Source organism: Lepidochelys kempii, chromosome 11 (assembly GCF_965140285.1).
Source record: "Lepidochelys kempii isolate rLepKem1 chromosome 11, rLepKem1.hap1, whole genome shotgun sequence".
Classification (NCBI taxonomy): domain Eukaryota; kingdom Metazoa; phylum Chordata; order Testudines; family Cheloniidae; genus Lepidochelys; species Lepidochelys kempii.
In genome coordinates this window covers 14,119,231-14,139,863 of record NC_136390.1, presented here as the reverse complement: position 1 = coordinate 14,139,863, position 20,633 = coordinate 14,119,231, and the positions used below count along the sequence as shown (strand labels likewise).

The following is a 20,633-nucleotide window of genomic DNA, read 5'->3' as shown; positions in this document are numbered from 1 at the left end:
AGGATCTTGGGTAGTAGATAGAATATCCGAGGTCGGGGTTCCAGGGGTGTGTCTTTGCAGATTTGATCTTGTGCTTTTTCAGGAAGTTTCTTGAGCAAATGCTGTAGTTGCTTTTGGTAACTCTCAGTGGGATCAGAGGGTAATGGCTTGTAGAAAGTGGTGTTGGAGAGCTGCTGAGCAGCCTCTTGTTCATATTCCGACCTATTCATGATGACAACAGCACCTCCTTTGTCAGCCTTTTTGATTATGATGTCAGAGTTGTTTCTGAGGCTGTGGATGGCATTGTGTTCTGCACGGCTGAGGTTATGGGGCAAGTGATGCTGCTTTTCCACAATTTCAGCCCATGCACGTCGGCGGAAGCACTCTATGTAGAAGTCCAGTCTGCTGTTTTGACCTTCAGGAGGAGTCCACCTAGAATCCTTCTTTTTGTAATGTTGGTAGGGAGGCCTCTGTGGATTAGTATGTTGTTCAGAGGTATTTTGGAAATATTCCTTGAGTCGGAGACATCGAAAATAGGATTCTAGGTCTCCGACTCAAGGAATATTTCCAAAATACCTCTGAACAACATACTAATCCACAGAGGCCTCCCTACCAACATTACAAAAAGAAGGATTCTAGGTGGACTCCTCCTGAAGGTCGAAACAGCAGACTGGACTTCTACATAGAGTGCTATCATGCACATTGTAGGGAGAGTGGTCACTTTGGATGAGCTATTACCAGCAGGAGAGTGAGTTTGTGTATGTATGGGGGTGGGGGGGTGAGAAAACCTGGATTTGTGCTGGAAATGGCCCACCTTGATTATCATGCACATTGTAGGGAGAGTGGTCACTTTGGATAAGCTATTACCAGCAGGAGAGTGAGTTTGTGTGTGTGTGTTTTGGGAGGGGGGGTGAGAAAACCTGGATTTGTGCTGGAAATGGCCCACCTTGATTTTCATACACATTGTAAGGAGAGTGGTCACTTTGGATAAGCTATTACCAGCAGGAGAGTGAGTTTGTGTGTGTGGTTTTTGGAAAAAAAGGGGGGGGTTGAGAAAACCTGGATTTGTGCTGGAAATGGCTCACCTTGATTATCATACACATTATAAAGAGAGTGGTCACTTTGGATGGGCTATTACCAGCTGTAGAGTGAGTTAGGGAGGGGGGGGCGGAGGGTGAGAAAACCTAGATTTGTGCTGGAAATGGCCCAACTTGATTATCATACACATTGTAAGGTGAGTGATCACTTTAGATAAGCTATTACCAGCAGGAGAGTGGGGTGGGAGGAGGTATTGTTTCATGGTCTCTGTGTATATAATGTCTTCTGCAGTTTCCACAGTATGCATCCGATGAAGTGAGCTGTAGCTCACGAAAGCTTATGCTCAAATAAATTGGTTAGTCTCTAAGGTGCCACAAGTAATCTTTAATATGTTTATTCTCACAACCAGAGTACCAGATCGCAAGAATAAAATACCAGGACGCATGGGGAGGGGGGTGGGGGGACAGCCACAGCCCCAACTGGAGCTGTGGGGAAGGGGGGGGGCACACAGCCCTAGGAAACTGTGAGGGGGGTGTACAGCCCCTTCTGCAGCCCCTGCCACAAGCCATGGGATGGGCTCATGGCCCTAGCTCCAACCCCCTGGCAGAAGCCACAGGGCAGGGGCACGGGGCCCAAAGGCAGCAATTAGGGGGGCAGGGGAGGGCAGGAGCCCCCCTCCACCCTCCCCCAGAGTTTCGTACAGGAGGTGTAGAAGCTCCCAAGTGGAGCTCTTAACTACAACCCAGCATTAGTGTGAAATGTAAGTTCTGCAGAGGAGAGGTGCTCCTGGGGTAGGGAGTCAGTATTTGGTTTACAAACAGAGGCAGAGTGATTAAGATAAGAAAGGGCTGGTGATTAAATTAAATATATGGAAGTTTAGCCTGTAAAAGAGGAATCCCTCTGTGGAGGGGGGAGAGGGAGGAGGGGTTGTTTTAGGGCATGGCTACACTTGCAGATGTAGAGTGCTGGGAGTTAAACGCTGTGTTACAGTAACTCCCTTCTCTTCATGTGCCAATATATATTTATGCCTGTGTCAGTAATTTCCACTCCATGCATCTGAAGAAGTGGGTTTTTTACCCACAAAAGCTTATGCCCAAATATATCTGTTCGTCTTTAAGATGCCACCGGACTCCTCATTGTTTTTATGGACTTATCACATACACACCAAGTAAACTGTCCAGTGTTCAGTTTTTCTATTTCTGAAAAGAGGCAGCATGTTCTAATCCCTGGCCTGGCTGAGGATGCCAGGAGCTGGCAGCATGTTCTAATACCTGAGCCTGGCTGAGGATGCCAGGAGCTGGGAGCATGTTCTAATACCTGGCCTGGCTCTCCCAATGACCTTCATATGCAAACTCAGCCAAGTTATTTCACTTGGACAAAATCAATCCTGGAGTAAGTGGCAGCCCTTTAAGTTTCTGGGCCAAAATGTCAAATTCAGTGGTGATGAGAACAGGGGTGAAGTGACGTGAAGGTGTAAGTGGTCCAAGCAATGGGGGTAAGTGGTAAAGTGACATGATTTGAACCAATCTGCCATTCAGCGGTTTTGGCAAATGAATGCAGTTTCCTTGCGGAGGAGGGGGAATGCATGTAGCAAGAAAAAGCAACAAAGGCCATGTCTACATTTACAGAAGCACATGGAGTACAGATGCTGCAAGCCAAACTAGCACTAGGAGTGTGGATGGTGAGGCACTGCTTCCTTAGATATACACCCTACCGGCTCTCCATGTGCCCAGGCCCGATACGTGCCCACACAGTGCCTCCCATGGCTACACTGTTAATTTTAGACTGTAGACTGCTATTTTTAGCAGCGTAGCGCCCTGCTGCCAGAGCCTTTCCCCGCCATGACGAAAGGTTCTGGCAGTGGGGAAAGGCTCTGGCAGCTCCCCACTGCTGGAGCCTTTCCCACCTGCAGGGAGGAGCTGCCTCCCCGTACCAGAGCCTTTCATCACTTCATGTAGCTACACACCACAGTGTAGATGCCGCCTGCTTTTCACTGCAGCATGTAGCTACATTTACCCTACATGCTCCTGCAAGTGTAGACAAGGCCTAAAAGGAGGGTGTAAGAGAAATCGGCCCTGCCAGCTTTTTGTACATACTCCTTTTACTTGAAATCCACCCCACTGATCTTCAGGTCCCCTGCTCTGACCTGCTTTGTTTTAGGGTATGTCTACACTGAAAATAAATACACTCGGGTTAAAATAGCAGTGAAGACACAGCAACTCAGCTTTTAACTCAGGTTAGCAGCTTGCGTTCAACCCCAATCTCCTCTATAGGCCTATAGTCCAGCATCTAACCTTAAAGGAGTGAAAAGGTGAATTGCGATTTCTTCACTGCTATTTTAACCAGAGTTAGCTAACCCAAGGTCAGAACACATCTTTTATTTGCAGTGTAGACATACCCTTACATGTTCCTGTTAGTGCCTTCCACCAGTCACTCTCATTTTGCGCACTTACTAAATGTAATTTCAGTGCAAGCTACACTATTGTGTTAACACTCAACATTTAGCCTTCTGTCCCTAAGGAACGATCCTGAAGTCTGTGTTCAACCAAACATCATATGGACTTCAGTGGGAGTTTTACCTGCATACGGGCTGGCCACTTTGGCTTCAAATGCTGCAAAGTGCTAAGCAACTCTTAGCGGTGGTGAGCATTCATTATTCTTATTGAGTTCACCTTGCAGGATCAAACTGCAGGGTCTATCCAGACTGTGCTCTAATATAAGCACAAGGGAGAAGCTAAACATCTTAGTTATAGGATTTTTGAGGAACTGATCAAATTACCACATCAAAAGTATCTGGCAAGTCTAGAAAAATCGAGTTAATCAGAATGCACAGCAGATGGCATAAATTCAGCAGATGAAGTGGAAAGTTCCATATTTCCTCGGTGTCTGTAATCGGACAGGACTCTAGGTTACTATAAAAAATTCACCATGGAGAATCCAAAGAGTTACACTGAAGATGAAATTTCGAGTGATAGCAAAATGTTCACCATGTCAGACAAGATTAGGTTTGCTTCATCTGCTACCACCACATTTGAACTATATGGTAAAGTACTTTATTGCTTAATTAAATTGATTGATAAGTGTTTAGGCTGATCTATGAAGAAAATAGCTGATCTATTTGCATTTCATATGCAATGCCTTTCTACTGTGACTTTTGCTCCTAAATGTATCTGAACATTAATGAAGAGATGTATCTGGGACATATCTCTTCCAGCCAAAAATGCTGAGGAGATAGTCTCCAGCAAACACTAACCATTTTTTCTTCCAGTGGTTTTTAAATAACCCAAATACATTTCCATTGTGTAAAATTTCAATGCCTAAAATATTTCAGATATTCAAATCACCAAAAGCTAACTGAAAATGTAAATTTATGAATTGCAGGTGAATATAAAAACACTGTTGCTGACTCAAAACAATTCTATTGTAACATTAATGAAGATGATGCTCTTTTTAATCATTATGACTCAGCATCATACACTTTGCAAAACTCAATTAAGGGCACCTGGCATGGGCCACTGTCAGAAGACAGGATCCTGGGCTAGATGGACCTTTGGTCTAACTCAGTATGGCCGTTCTTATGTTCTTATGTTCTAAGTTTGCCTTGACTTACAGCCTGTACAATCCTAGCACTCACTGCATGAAACTCTTGTTTCACTAAGAGTTTGTAGATTTTTGACAGGATCATGCGCTTCTGGATCTTTCAGTGTGTGCATATGGGGACAGAAGAGCTGTTTTGAAGAACAATTCTTTGAAAGTTTGATTTAAAAAAAAAATATTGTAGCTTCTAAGTGAAAGCTTTCGAATTATAGCCCTTTCACAGGAATTCCTCCCCTTTTAGTACCAACAGAGTGCTCCTACTGTAACTCTGTGTACAGTACCTTCTATCACAGGAATCTTCCTGATCTTATGTTCTTATGCTGCCAGAGCCTTTCCCCACCACAGTGAAAGACTTTAGCAGTGGGGAAAGGCTCTGGCAGGGGGAGGCAGCGGGGAAAGACTCCAGGAGCTCCCCACTGCCAGACCCTTTTCCTGCTATTTCCCCAGTGCCGGAGCTTTTCACTGTTGCATGTAGCTACACACTGTAGTGTGCATACAGCTTGCTTTTCCCAGCAGAGTGTAGCCACGTGTACCCCACATACCCCTGCAGGTGTAGACAAGGCACGGGTTTCAAGAATGTTACAAATACTTTATTTGCACAGAATTGGCCAAAGAAATGTGTGATTTGAAAGGATGTTTGTCTTGTTTCTGCTGGACTTTAGAACCGCAAAGCAAGAAGAAGCCTTCTGCATGCTGTGTTTGGACTGCACTGGCAATCTACTTAATGATGCTAACTATAGGCCTGGGACTATTGGCGCTAAAAGGTAATTTTCCTAAATAACCATTTACTGTAGCCTTGAAATCCTTGTAATGGTTGGCAACGTGTTTGTGCCTGATGCTTTTGCAATACGCCATCCTAGAGGGTTTCGTGCCTCAATAGGATGAGCCTACTGTACATGCCAGGGGCTCTTTGCATCCCTCCAGTCGCTGCCCTAGCAAGCTCCTGTGTGTCACCCTTCCACCCCTCTATTTCAGGGACTCCCTGCAACCCCCGTTCCCCTATCCCCTTTGCCAGGGGCTCTGTGGGTTCCCCATTTCCCTCTCCCTCAAGTGTCCCCCATTCTCCCATCATGCCAGGGGCTCTGTGTGCCCCCATACCACTATTCCTCATTCTCCTCTTCATTCTCCCCTTCCCCACCATGGCAAGGGCTCCGTGTGCCCCCCATTCCCTCTGCCAGGGGGCTCTTTGAGTCCCTCATGCGTCCCTCCTCCATACCATTGTCTCACATTCCAGAGTGCTTTGTGTGTCCCCCATTCTTCACTTCCCCCTCCTTCCCACCATTCTCATATCTTTTCTTTCTGCCTGGAAGAGTCCCCCTTCGCTCAGCCAGTTAAGATACTGTGATGCTCAGTGCATTATAAATAGACATCCTGGTAGAGTATTTAAGCATTATCCAGCTAAGATCCAAGAGCAATCAATATCACTCCTATAAATGGTTGTTATGCCCATCTGTCACTCAGGGCTGGTTCTGAAAGCATACACACAGAAAGGGTGAGGAGAGTTTTGTGCACGCTCTCTTCTCATGCCAGGAAGCTGATTTCAGTGTTTCAGGGGTATGAGAGATGAGTGCCATGAAGAGCAGAGGAGGATAAGTACACTTTCCTTCAGTTCCTCAGAGAAACTTTTGGAGGACAAGTACATGATCCTGAGCACTCTAAGAATTAAGGCTCCCTCTATTAGAAACTGTTTTTTTTCCCCAGATGCATATTAGATATGTTGCTGTCATATCTGGCCACGTAGCCAGGCATATGTGGCACCTGGATACAATAACGAACGGCATACTAAAAATGCCTGCATAAGTAGATGAGAGCCAATGGCTATGTCTACACTATAAATTAGGGGTGTATTCCCCTGCTTAATGTACTCTCATTGAGCTAGCGTGAGTATAAATAGCAGTGTAGCCAGATTAGCAGCGGAGGCATGGCTGAGCTGTGCCCAGTACGAATGCCCCGGTTTCAGGTAACATTCTACCTGTCATGCAGGAAAGAAGTGTCTGTTTTACAGGAACTCAGGGCCAGTCAATAGAAATTGCCCTATAGAGCAGGAATTTCCCAGGATGATAGAAGGAGCTTGAGAATATTTATTCCATGATGCCTTCCATTTTCCCAGTGTTTAACATGCAGGAGGAAATACGCAAAATCCAAAGAGAAGACAACTCATATATACCAGAGGAACTAGTCAGCCCCTTCTACAATGAAACTCTTCCAGAAAGCAACTTTTATAGAAAGAACACTAGAGGTGAAGAAACATTGATTGAAAGCTTAGAAGAGGAAATCAACACCATTAGGGTCAGCAACCACAATTTACTGATGAGGATGAACAATATCACACTGGCTGCAGGTATCTCTCTGCTTCACCTTATCTTTTTGACTGTCATATTTTGTACATAATCTGAAAGCCTGATGGTGCTGTACAAGGAGTACAAGAGTCAAAGCCTTCTTTAAACAGAAAATGCACAATTCAGTGGTCCCTATGGGAAACTCCAGCTTTCTTCTCTAAGATTGAAGGGTGGTGGCCAGATCCTCAGCTCATCTAAATGGTGTAGCTCCATTAACTTGACATATTATTATGGATGGTCCGGTGGTTAGGGCACTAGCCTTAGGACTGGAGAGACCTGGATTCAGTTCAGTGCTCTGCCACAGGCTTTCTGCATGATCTTGGGCAAGTCACTTAGCCCCTGTGTGCCTCAGTTCCCCATGTGTAAAATGGGGGTGACAGTCCCACCCTGCCTCCCAGGGGTGTGGTGAAGATAAATATGTTAAAGATTGCAAAGTGCAGTGCTTTGAAATCTACCAAGGAAAAGCACGATGTGAGAGATAGCCACTGCTATGAAAATATAATAAATACTTAAGGAGCAACCAGGAACAGGGCCCCATTGTATAAACACAGAGTAGTAAACAGTGGCTGCCACAGAAAATGAATGGAGTTATGATGATCTGTACCAGCTGAGGATCTGGCCCGAAGAATTGGATAAGATTGTGCATAGGGTGGCAGTATGGAGCCCAGGCTGGCATATCCCTTCGGGGTCCCACTTTATTGCAGCTAGAGTTTATTTCCTGGGCTGGAATGGGCGTGGGCTCCCTGTACCCAGTCCCCCCACCCAGGACTCCCACACAATGTTGCTCAGACTTTTTTTTTGAGCCTCTCTAGGACTTCTAGTCTTCCTGCAGGGAGGGTGACATTTTCAACTCAGAGCTAAATTTGTTAACATACTGTTCAATCAACGATTGAGTGCTGACTGTTTAAAAATGCACATCAAATATCCATTTCAGGGCAACTTGGAATCAAAGGAGAACCTGGTCCTCCAGGTAAGTAAATATTTGAGCAATGAACAGCTTCCCCTCGCTTTCATTCCCCCTCCCTTCCCCTGTTCTGTACAGAATCGGAAGTTAGATTTTGGAACCCTATTCAATAAGTCATTTGGGCCCCACTCCTGCAAAGACGTAATTCTACCCTGCATAATTTTACGCACGTGAGTGGTCCCATTGAAGTCAAGCTCCTCCCACACCCCCTTGCATGGCCTGCTGGGAGTCTGGCTTTGATGCAGGGTGTAGTCCCTGTTCTCTGGGTAAGTGGGTGGGGAGAAGCAGGGCGCTAGTAGAATCACAACTCAGTCTCCCCTCTCCGCTGCTGCTTACTAGCCAGGGTAGCTGGGGAGAAGTAAATTGTATTTTATCAAGAGCTTTATCAGTAACTTACTTCCCCCCTTGAATCTGGATGGGACCAAGGGAGGAACTGATGGGAAACGGGTGGGAGCCACAACTGCAGAGAAGTTTCACAGCACCTTTTACTCAGGGTTGAGCCTACAGGCTCAATCTAGTCCACAACGAGTAATACAATATGTCAGTTTTCCTACATGATTAAGGTGTGATCCTACAAAGTGCTGAGCGGCTCCCACATGGCACTAGGGGCCTCAGCCTTTCATAGGATTGCACCCCAAATTGTGGCACTTGTTCTTGCAATAGAATAGCTGCATAAGGTCCTCGTGCATTTCCCATTGAAAACCACGGAAATACATCCACTGACTTCAGTGGGAGTTGGATTGGGCCCACTGACTTGATGGGGGGGGGGGATTGCACATGCTCAGGATCAAGCCCTAAAACTCCCCAGATGTGAAGGTTACTTCTCCTAGTTGGATTCACAAGCCATTTTAAGAGACACCCAGCTTCCCTTTTCTGACATTGACTTTCTGTTCCTCAATCTTTCCAAGACTTATACTTCAAACTGGTGTCCAACTAGTGCAGGGGTCGGCAACCTATGGCACGTGTGCCAAAGACGGCCCGCGAGCCGATTTTTAATGGCACGCTGCTGCCTGCCGGGTCCCAGCCGCCGGCCCCACTCAGCCCGCTGCCGAACCCAGGCTGGGACCCCGGCAGGCAGCAGAGTGCCATTAAAAATCCTACCTGCCCCAGTCCGCTCTTCTCCGCCCCCCCACGGGGGCAGGGTGAAGAAGCTTGGTCCCCTCCCCTGCCTTTTCCCCCAGCATGCTGGGTTCCTGCCCCTCCTCCTCTCCCTCCCAGCCGCCAATCAGCTGATGGCCCCTGTGAGGGAGGGGGAGAAGCGGAGCCGCAGCGCGCTCGCTGCTCCGGGGAGGAGGTGGAGAAGAGGTGGGGATGGGGCCTTGGGGAAGGGGGTGGAATCAGGGCATACCCTCTCCAGCCCCCTGCCGTGAGCCGCTCTGGGCAGGGGGCTGGGACCATCCCCACGACCCTAGCCCACATCCCCAGCCCTCTGCCCTGACCCCTGCATGACCCCATGACCCCAGCCCTGACTCCAGCACCCCCCACACATGCCCAGCCCCCCACACCTCATGCCCTGACACCTGCACCCACCTCACACACCTACAGCCCCCTGCCCTGACTCCTGCACCCCCCACACCTCATGCCCTGACTCTTGCACCCCCCACATTTCCACCCCCACCCAGAGCACCAAACGGGAGCCCCTTTACCCCCCGCCCCATTCCCACCTGCACACCTTGCACCAAATGGGAGCTGCCCGGGTAAGCACTCCACACCCAAATCTCCTGCCCCAACCCTGAGCCCCCTCTCTCATTCTATCTCCTGGACAGACTCTGCACCCTAACCCCCAGCCTGCTCCTTCCCCCCCAGCCCTGTGCTCAGTGCACTCCCATCCTCAGCTCAATGCAGAGAGAGAGGAAGAGAATGGGCTAGAACCAGGGAGAAGGTAGGTACCCACTGTATGTGGGCAGGGCCAGGATCCCAGACCAGCAGCGGGCTGAGAGGGGCCGGCAGCCGGGACCCTGGCTGGCAGGAGCCAGCGGACGGAACCCCAGACCGGCAGCGGGCTGAGTGGCAGCGGGCTGAGCTGCTCAGCCCACTGCTAGTCTGGGGTTCTGGCTGCTGGCCCCTGGACAGGGGTCCCAGCCGCAGGCCCTGCTCAGCCTGCTGCCGGCCTAGGTGAATGGAACCCCAGGCTGGCAGTGGGCTGAGCGGGCCGGCGGCGTAAGATCAGCATTTTAATTTAATTTTAAATGAAGCTTCTTAAACATTTTGAAAATCTTGTTTACTTTACATACGACAATAGTTTAGTTATATAATATATAGACTTATAGAGAGAGACCTTCTAAAAAACATAAAAATATATGTCTGGCACTCAAAACCGTAAATTAAAGTGAATAAATGAAGACTCGGCACACCACTTCTGAAAGGTTGCCGACCCCCGAACTAGTGCATACAATTTCAGTCTTTTTTCTTAGCCACGTTATCTCAGCCTGCCTAAAATGAAGGCTTTATTCTGTTCAATTCTGGTGCCAAGGGGGAGAAAGGAAGTCAAGGTGAAAAGGATTTCAAGTTTTCAAGTGCTTACTCCTGTTTTTTACTCTATCACCCAAAGGATGTTGGTTACATGCTGAAATATACACAAGGCCAGATTCTCATTGGGTGTAAATTAGCATCATTCAATTGCACTCAATGGAGCTATGTCATCTAACACTCATCTGAGGATCTGGTCCTAGTTATGGTCAAATCCTGGTCCCATTACAACCAATGGACATTTTATTATTCAATTCCGTGAGCCATAGCCCTTAGTTTACACTTGTTCATTATGCCATCAAATCCATCTTCTAGGAGGAAAAGGTGAGAAGGGAGACATGGGTCTACGAGGACCAGCTGGAAGCAAAGGAGAACCAGGGTCAAAGGGTAAGCAAATAACATAAAACTCAGAGAGGGGTGGGGACATATTTAACAATGTAGACAAGCAGAGGAGAACAAAAGTGGATGTATTTGTATTTTAGGTATTGGATTTCCTGGGGAGAAAGGAGAGAAGGGTAAGCCATGGAAATGAACCCTCCCTTGCATCATAAGAACAAATAGAAATAAAAACGCCCTGATTCTCAGACTTCCCATTGGCACTTTGATTTTGGTGCCTAAATATGGATTGAGATACTCCGTGTTAAGCACTTTGGATGTGAGCATTTTGGCCACTGTATTTAAACCTGAAATGTTTTTTAAGCACATGCTTCCAACTGCAGACTCGGAGAGATGTGAACGCATCCAGTGGCAGATTAGCCACTGGGCCAATGGGGCCCATGCCCCGGGGCCCTGGCCAATTGGGGCAACAGGAAAAATGGGCACCCCCTCGCACCCAACCTGTACCACCCACTCAGCACTCCTGCCAGGGAGTGGGGGAAGCCCCCAGGACCCAACCCTGCTCCCTGGCAGGAGTACAGGGGGAGAATGAGCCACTTGCTCTGGCCCAGGGCCCCACAGAACTGTAATCTGCCTCTGAACACATCCCACTCATTGTTGAGGAATGTCCTTTATAACCCCTGTGATAGTCTCTGACTTTCACCCCATTCACTTGTAGAAAACAAGTAGATAGGTGTGATGAGCTTCCGTAGCTGCAGGTTTTGTGTGTGTCTTGTAGTTAGTTTACTTGTTTGGGAGCTGTGGTTTCAGTCTTCACAAAAGAATTGATGTTAATTTTTTTTGTCAATTCAATTTCAAGGTAATCCTGGAGAAGAGGGTGCTGGAGGTGCTCAGAAAGGGGAGAAAGGTTCATCTGGAAAGGATGGAACTCCAGGTACTGAGTTACTTACCTTTACAGCCCTGCACAAATGTTATCGTACATAATGCTCAATCCACATATTTCCTTTGATATTTTTAGGGATACCCGGAAGAGTAGGAGCTCCAGGTGCCAAGGGAGAAGCAGGTAAGGAAGTATTAGTAGCAGCACCTCCTAACAAGTAAATGAAGAGCTAAGCAAAGAACTGAATACCCAAAGTTCAGTAAAACCAGAACACGCAGCAACAATCAGAGTGATTTATATGGGTTTTTTATGGGTCATAAGTAGTAACTGGAGGGTAACTTAACTTTCTGTGTCAAAGATGACATTCCTACTGATAGAGCCACACTGATACAACATAATTTGATCAGCCACTGCTCTATAAGATTCACACTAAAATGTGTATGTTGTAATCAACATACAATCCAGTTGTCCTGTGTGTCTTGTTCCTGGAGACCCAGTCTTCTGGCCAGTTTCTGGTCTCATTTACAAGAGGATAAATTGGGAGTAACTCTACTAACGCGTATGCATTTATTCCCAATTTTTCATTTGTGTAAATGAGATTGGAATGTGGCCTTTCATTAGGACTAAATCCTGGAGCTATTGCACAGCCCAAATGGCTGGACTATGGTACATGCTGGGGAAGGAATTATCCCTCAGGCTGTGCTATGCATTCACAACAGTTATAGTCCCCTAGCCAATGCCTTCATTCTCCATTTAGGACCATGTCAAACCATGGATTGACCAGGTTCTCCCTCATCCCTCCCTTCTCCCCAAGGCTCCTAGCTGGGGAGCAGAATGTTCACGCACATCAGATTTTCCTGACATGCAGGGAGACTGCTACCCCCAGCTTGGGGACCGCAAGCTTTCTGCCCTGGAATCACACCAGTCTCACTAGGTAAGGGCCCCCACAGCCAGTCAGGCAGCAAGTCAGCTCTGCTGCTCCCCTTATCTCATCCATCCATGGTGCTTGTCTATGTTTATGCTAAGCAAGCATTTTAAACATCAAGCATCCGTGTCGTCCTTGCTGTGCAGCATGACTTACAACAATGAAATACAACTTCAAGCCAAATCCTGCAGTTCACTACCTATACATTTCAGAGCCTTTTCAGGGAAAAATTCCCACTGACATCAGTCTTTGAGCAAGGACAGCAGGAATTGGTTCATAGACAGTTGGACCAGTTTCACAGCTTGTGTAAATCAGCAAAGCTCCATTTATGTCAGTGGAGTGACTGTCCATTTACATCCGCTGAGAATCTGGCCCAATACCTGTGGATTGCATAGGCTCAAAAATATCTACCTTTCATGTCCATTAATCGTTATTATTAATATATATGTATTGGAATTTCAGGAATAGAAGGACCAAAGGGGACAAAAGGAGACCAAGGAGTCCAAGGTAATGCATTTCCTTCATTGCGTTGCTACTATGGATTTTGCTCTCATTCATACCTGTGTAAATCAGGAATAACTCCATTGAAGTTAGCAGAAATAAACCAAAGTAAAACCAGTGGATGAGAATAGAATCCAGCGGACAGTACTGAATTTATACAGATAGACCCAAATTTGGCCCTCAGTGACAGATACCTATTTCAAAATAGCTGCACTGCCATCTTCGGAGTCACTCTGGATCTACAACGAGAGCAAAATTTGACTCTTATATTGGTATTGCATTTTGTAGTGTGTGCGTGATGGGTCTTTCATGGGATGTTCAAAGCAACAAAGCATCAGAAGTTTGGTATTTTTCATCCAGGCTTAAGAGGACCATCGGGTGAAGATGGTAGTAAAGGGGACAGTGGCCTCGCTGGTCCAAAAGGTGAACCAGGAATGAAAGGAGATAGGGGACCTACAGGTAAGGCAATTTGCTTATTTTTACCTATGCAATTTTAACAATTTCACATGCCTTCCTAGTTAAGTCTTTTCCGTTTACAGTGTAAAATGTATTGTTACTCCATGAGTTGTTTCCACAAAGATTCAGACATCTCTGACCATAGGGTTACCAGTCTATAAAGGGATTGGATGAATGAGGTTATTTGCCTTATTTGTTTCTTGCTATGCCAGTGCATCAAGAAGGGTGGTTCTCCAGAAATGCTGACTCAGAGCAATGAGCTTTTATATTCTCTTTTGGGATATGTACGTGTAATGAAAGAAGCAGGTACTTAATTATCAGCACATCCCTGATTATAGCAGTGATGTTTATAGAAGGATTTATACGGTATAAACGAATACAATACCATTTAAATGCACAATCATGTGCAGGTTTGGTTGGTTAGAATGATAGTAAAGCCTGCCTCTGAGTGGTTTATATCCCATATAAACTAGAGTTTTGTGTAAGTTAAACAGAAGAATTATGCAGTGTCTCTCGCCTGTGTAACTTGCATTACATTGGTATTCATCAGCCACATCTGAGATGTGGACAGGGAGAATGAGCCGAAAACAGGATGGAAAGTGGAAACATGTTGTGGAAGTGGTCCATATGAGCGGAGAATGATGATTATACACAGAACATTTGGAAATGTAACATTACTGCTCTGCTGGTGTACATCAGTGAGGTTCCATTTATTTAACAGAATTCCACTGATTTGCACCAGCTGAGGGTCTGGCTCATGAATGGCAAAACGGATCTTAAAAAATTCTAGGAATCTTAGGAAAATCCTGGAACTGAAAAGGGAAGGAGGGAATTGCAATCCCTTCTGAAATATTTTATTGCGTTCTGTCATAAGTATCTTGATTACCAACTGCAAATGTCAGAGATCTAGAAATGCAAACCCAGGGCCAGATGCTGGTGCTGTTAGAGCCAATGGGAGAGAGACACAGATTTGACTCCAACCCTTTGATTTATACACATTCATTGTATTGTTAAATAGGTCTTCGAGGAAGTAAAGGTGAAGTGGGTGAGAAGGGAGAGATGGGCCCCAGAGGACCAATTGGTGCTCCTGGAAACAAGGGAGATGCAGGTCAGTCAGATTTAAATGGGTAAGTTAATAAGGCAAAAAGCCAAATCTGGCTGGGGGTTGGTGGAGGCGAGGGGAGATGCCATTTTTAATAATTTGTACAAATATCACTAACGCTAACACCAATATTGTATTGTATGTACAGCGGGTGCACCAGGGCTTCCAGGACAGAAAGGAGAGGCAGGTAAGCCAGGCAAAAAGAAAAGTTTCTCCTATTGGTATGACACTGATCTCCCTTAAAGGTACATTTCATTAAAAAGGGGCAGCTAGTGTAAATCGGCTCTGATTTAATTGAAGTCAGTTAACAGCCACAGTGGATTGGCCCTGAAAGTCTAATTTAAAAGAAAATCAAACCCACTGTGATTGTAACTGAGAAATGTCCATTTGTCTCAATTACCAAGGAAGAATATTATAAACACAATATCTGCCCTCCCTCCAATCCCGCAGCAAGCTACAGATTCAAGGCCTGTTGTCTCACGTACACCACTGGACTCAAAGAGTAATTCCACTGAACTCAGTCGAGTTACACTGGTGTAAAACTGCTGTAAATGGGTGTAAGTGAAAGGAGAAGTAGGATCTTTTGTTCTATATTTTTCATAGATTTTTAAAGTCAGGAGAGCCCAGTACGACCATTTTGTCTGCCCTCCTGCATATCATAGGCAATCACAGTCCAGGGCAACTGCACCTCTGTCTCCCCTCGGTGGTTCAGCAAAGGCATCCGCTCTCTGGCTTCAGTTCCGCAGTCATTGCCTTTCTGGGCGGAGACCTGCATCTTTCTCCCTTCTGACTCGGGTATTTCCAGGCTGCACACTTGCTTGCCTTCACGGTGTATTTCCCATCACAGACTGGTTGGCCAAGAACACGTGCTTGCTTTTTCTTGAGAGACTGATGATAGAATGATGGTCGATAGTTATAAGTTACTATGCAGCACTTCCTATGCACGTCCACTTTATTCTTAAGGGGTAACACATTGCAGAGAAAACATGTTAAAACAATAAAAGAACCTACGCACATGCTAATAAGTTTAACAGAATTAACCCCAACCCTAACATGGATTCTGCAGGGCCAGTCCTTTCAACCCTACCCGAAAGATTGGGGCCTGCTGTGGATTAGGGGTCCAGTCCATTTGGTGGATCAGGAAAAAGGCCCTACACCAGTTTAAAAGCAGGCTATTTATTCAAAAATCCTTCCTTTGTCTGTCAGTCCCTGGAGAATCTAGGTTGAACAAGTATACACGTGTCTCTCCGGGGGTGGTGGGGTTCTTTACAACCTGAGTGAATTTGTGTAATCACCCCCAGCTGTATGAAAATACATACAATTACACAGTAACACATGCACCATTGCATGTTTAACACAAGGAATGTCAAAGATTTTAAAACTAATTCAATAAGTTTTAACTTCATTCAATGAAGTTCATTTACGATATTGCAGGAAATTGTCAGTCTGTTACACCAGTCCCAGAATTTCACCCAGTAAGTCCCTTTCTAATCCTCTAAGGCCTGGTTCACCATTGTATTACTCCATTTTCACACCAGTTTCACTCTACTGAGGCAACACCAGTGTCAAACTGGAATAATGCAGTGATGAATCAGGACCCTTTTGTCTAATTCTAAATTCATATGGTGTCTCCCCTGCTTCACGGCCTGACTCATCATGTCATTTAGATATGAAGATATTGGTACTGAGTATCCTCTGAGCATCAGTTTCACACTAGAGTAATTCCATGGAGTTGCTCCTGATTTAGCCCAGTGTAAATGAAAGGTGAATCTGTCCCATAGTACCCTGGAAAAATTGCAACACGGGTAATTGCTTTCTGTCTATGAACATTTCCCCTGCAGGTGCATATGGATGGAGTGTTCTTCACCCCTTATGGAAAAGTCCTAGTAGAAGCTGCTATCCTTTCTCTGGGCTTTGTGAACTATCCTACAGAATTATATCCCTTCTCTAAAATTCTATGGGATGACTTAGAAAATCTATAGAAAATTTCTTCTTTTCTGTTAACATCTATAGATTTTTAGAGCAATTTATATAGAATCCTATTAAATTTCCATAGAGCCCTAATTTGTGTGTGTGTGTGTGTTGTTTACAGGGCCATATTCTGTATGTACAGGGCCATATTCTCCTTTTGGCTCTATACACATCACTCCCTTTGAAGTCAATATAAACCATTTGTATGCATCCCAGGGCAGAATTTGACCTAAATTTTGGGAAGTGCTTTGGGATCCTTCAGATTGAAATGCTATGTGGACCTGATTCTCCACTGCCTTTCACTTTGTATGCTCATTTACACAGTGCAAAATTGGTTATAAAATTATACCACTAGTGAAAGTGAGTGGAGAATTCCAACATGGACGCGGTTTACATCCACTTTGCTCTCACTCTGCACAGGAATAGATGACTACACAAGGTGTGGGACAGTAGAGGATCAGCCCCTGGAGAAATGTTATGTTACTTTGGTTCCTTTATAGTTCTTTGTACTTCACTTTTGTTGTTGTTGTTCATCTTTAAGGCCTGAATGGAGAAGTTGGTGCCCCGGGACTTCCTGGTTTAAATGGCATGCCTGGTCAGAGAGGGGAGAAGGGTACGTAGCTACCAGCATTTTTAAGTTAGTAAAATAATACCCTGCTAAGTATTTGTTACCCATGTACCCTTTTTTTCCCCCTTTTTTTAAACATCAGGAATCCCAGGAGAGAGGGGACCTAAAGGTGAAAAGGGACAGAGAGGAGAAGCAGGTAAAGGAAAACAAGACACGTCCAGCATCAGCAACACAAGTTATTCAAATAGGGGGATGCACTGGAATGAACACACAGCTCAAGCCAGGAGGCAGGATGCTCAATCCCATGCGTGACAGACTCATGCAGTGTGGACCTACAGTAGTGGGCATGGAGATCTGCCAAGCTGCCATGGCAGGATACTTATTTCTGTAGCTGTGCCCAGGGTCCTTATAGGCACCTGTTGATATAACTTAAGAACATAAAGTGCAGCAGGTTAAGATAACCCACTCCAAATCTCCTTCCGCTGACATTAACAGAGCTACTGTGACTTACCCCAGCAGTGTATCTGGCACATAGGGTCAATTTAGGTATGTTATCATGAAAGATCCACTTATCCTCTAAGCTCTTGGATCTGAAAACCCAATCTTCCTAGGTGAGTAAGTTCTTATTTTTATATATTGTATGTGCCTTATCCACTTCATTAACCATTAGCTGGAGAACAAACGTGCCTTCCCATCTGCATGAATTGAAAAGTAGACTATAAATGTAAGCTTGAGGGAGCTTAAAAGTGTGATAATATCTATTTTACTTATTTATTTTGGTTTTGATGATCTTTGATGGCATGCCAGGACCAAAGGGAGAACAGGGAGATTCGGGTAAAGCACTTGCTGTATTAAATTATGCAAAGGGATGATTACACAATAGGGTACTTTCCATGGAATGTTTCACTGACTTCTGAAGGTGATTGCATGTAATACTTGTCATGCTCTTTTCTTCAGAAATTGCCAAAGGCATCAGCTCTCTGATATTTTCCACCTAGGGGTTAGAGGCCTACCTGGTGAAAAGGGAAGTAGGTGGAATTTTGGCTCTCCAGGTCCAAAAGGTGAACCAGGAATGAAAGGAGCCAAAGGAGACATGGGACCTAGAGGTAAGACTATCTATCAAGGTTTATGTTGAGTAGTTGGTATGTTTTGCATTGTGTGTGTGTATTGTGGAATTGCAGTAGTTGTTCCATGGTTAAGGTTGCTGCTAGCTTTCCATTTATAAACCTGATTTTCAACCCCACTACCAAGTTCCCACACACAGAAACCAATCTTCCTGACATTTTGGGTGCTACATCTCATCCTATAGTATCATCTTTCTGGAAACTTTGGTAAAAATTATACAAAGGATTTTAAAGTCATGGGGCCAGATACTCTGGTCCCGGCCACCTTTATGTCCCCCCAGTTGCCAGTGCAGTTCATTACACTTAATTTTTGTTCCCTTGTATTATTTCGGCAGAGACACCGTGCAAGTCTCCTCTGTAAGTTTTTAGAAATTAATAATTCAACAATATCTATTTATCTGCATGCAATGAGGAGTGAAAATAAAGGGAAGCAATTGTAATAAGGAAAGGGAAAGATTGACTGACTGGAAAAAACATTTAAAAACTGATCAGTAAAGTTAGGTGTCATTATGAGACCAGCCCATAGGCACCCCTAACTTGGAGGACCAACAATTATGCCAGCATTGCAGTGGTAGTATTTTGGCAAAAATGCCCAGTTCTTGAGCAATTCCTGTGTGACTCTGTATTGGACACAAACACGTTTTCTTTTAATGTCACTCATCTACGTCGTCTTGTTTCATGAATTTGCCTCTTGAACAAGTGCATTTCAGTGCAGCCATTACAAGGAAAATTTCATTCACTGCTTGCATCTGAGCTGAGCTATTTCTTTCGGACACTACATTAAGGCAGGTTTCAGAGCGGCAGCCATGTTAGTCTGTATCAGCAAAAAGAACGAGGAGGCCTTGTGGCACCTTAAAGACTAACAAATTTATTTGAGCATAAGCTTTCGTGGGCTAAAACCCACTTCATCAGATGCATGCAGTGGAAAATACAGTAGGAAGATAGATATATACACACATGAAAACATGGGAACATGAAAACATGGGTGTTGCCATACCCACTATAACGAAAGTGATCAATTAAGGTGAGCTATTAGCTGCAGGAGAAAAAAACCTTTTATAGTGATAATCAGGATGGCCCATTTCCAACAGTTGACAAGAAGGTGAGAGGAACAGTGCGGGGGTGGGGTGGGGAAATAAACATGGGGAAATAGTTTTACTTTGTGTAATGACCCATCCACTCCCAGTCTTTATTCAAGCCTAATTGAATGGTGTCCAGTTTGCAAATTAATTCCAATTCTGCAGTCTCTTGTTGGAGTCTGTTTTTGAAGTTTTTTTGTTGTAATATTGCGGCTGGCCCAAACAGGGGACTGCCCTGCGCCCTGTGAAGTAAATTACACCCACAAGCCAAGGAGCAAAGGGGAAGCCTGAGGAGGAGAGTCACAATTCCTCCCTGGGCTGGTTCTGGGGTAGTCCAGCTACACTCTTACCTTACACCGGGCAAGCTGTAAAGGCACAGTCCAGCCCTTATTTATTCTGGTGGCTCCAGCACCAGTGCAGCTATTAGTGGTTTTTTTTATCAATAACTCTCGCTTTGCACAGGACTGAAATATATTTTCCTCCTTGGGTGAAGCTCCGAGGTCCCCAGTTGCCCCAAAGTGGCTGAGACAGCATCTTACCTGGCCCAGAAGTAACAACACAGAACATCAACATGAGCAGATAGCCCTATAGTGAGACATCACTCCACTTCACTGTGACACTAACCAGTCCCTGCCCACTACCACTCCTAGACGGAGGCTGCATCTTTGCTGATGAACTAGCTATAAAGTCAGGTTTCACAGTAGCAGCCATGTTAGTCTGTATTTGCAAAAAGAAAAGGAGTACTTGTGGCACCTTAGAGACTAACCAATTTATTTGAGCATGAGCTTTCGTGAGCTACAATCCGATGAAGTGAGCTGTAGCTCATGAAAGCTTATGCCCAAATAAATTGGTTAGTCTCTAAGGTGCCACTAGTACTCCTTTTCTTTTAGATATAACGTGGCCCCCATCCAACCAGCCTTACACATGCAAAACTCCCACTGAGCTCAACTTGATTTGGCCCCAATCAGAACAGGGAGACTGGCTCGTACGTTAAGAATTGATTTCTGAATTCACTCCTGACATGTATTTGAAATCTGCTTTAGGCCACACCCGACTCAGATGCCGATATGCAGCCTGGTAGTTTTAGATTTCTCCTGCATCTAACTCTGGTTAATGATGCAGAAAACACACCTACCAGATTACAAAATAGGTTGTGTATGTCTATTTATATAGTTATACTTTTTTAAAAGAAAGAGTTGTATATTTAGTGCTTTTAGCAAAAGAAAAAGGATGTGGGAAGCTTTTTTTTCAGTACATTTGGGATCCCTTTGTGCATTCCAACTAAACTATCCTTTAAGAGGGCCC

The 20,633-nt window shown here is 45.1% G+C and overlaps 1 protein-coding gene across 3 annotated transcripts in view; it reads left to right on the top strand.

Annotated features, from left to right (window-relative positions):
- Positions 1-20,633, top strand: part of MARCO (macrophage receptor with collagenous structure) — an 85,057-nt gene that overhangs the window by 58,715 nt on the left and 5,709 nt on the right. For 2 of the 3 annotated variants that reach the window (XM_073305237.2, XM_073305240.2), the window contains 14 exons: positions 5,277-5,378; positions 6,725-6,955; positions 7,888-7,923; positions 10,702-10,773; positions 10,869-10,901; positions 11,582-11,656; positions 11,741-11,785; positions 12,990-13,034; positions 13,389-13,487; positions 14,503-14,592; positions 14,735-14,773; positions 17,099-17,170; positions 17,268-17,321; positions 18,124-18,231. In XM_073305237.2, the coding sequence (XP_073161338.1) occupies positions 5,339-5,378; positions 6,725-6,955; positions 7,888-7,923; positions 10,702-10,773; positions 10,869-10,901; positions 11,582-11,656; positions 11,741-11,785; positions 12,990-13,034; positions 13,389-13,487; positions 14,503-14,592; positions 14,735-14,773; positions 17,099-17,170; positions 17,268-17,321; positions 18,124-18,231 (1,039 nt within the window). In that variant the 5' untranslated portion in view covers positions 5,277-5,338. Of the gene's footprint in view, positions 1-3,945; positions 4,061-5,276; positions 5,379-6,724; positions 6,956-7,887; positions 7,924-10,701; positions 10,774-10,868; positions 10,902-11,581; positions 11,657-11,740; positions 11,786-12,989; positions 13,035-13,388; positions 13,488-14,502; positions 14,593-14,734; positions 14,774-17,098; positions 17,171-17,267; positions 17,322-18,123; positions 18,232-20,633 lie in introns of those variants that run through there. The other variant, XM_073305234.1, reaches the window with a different exon arrangement.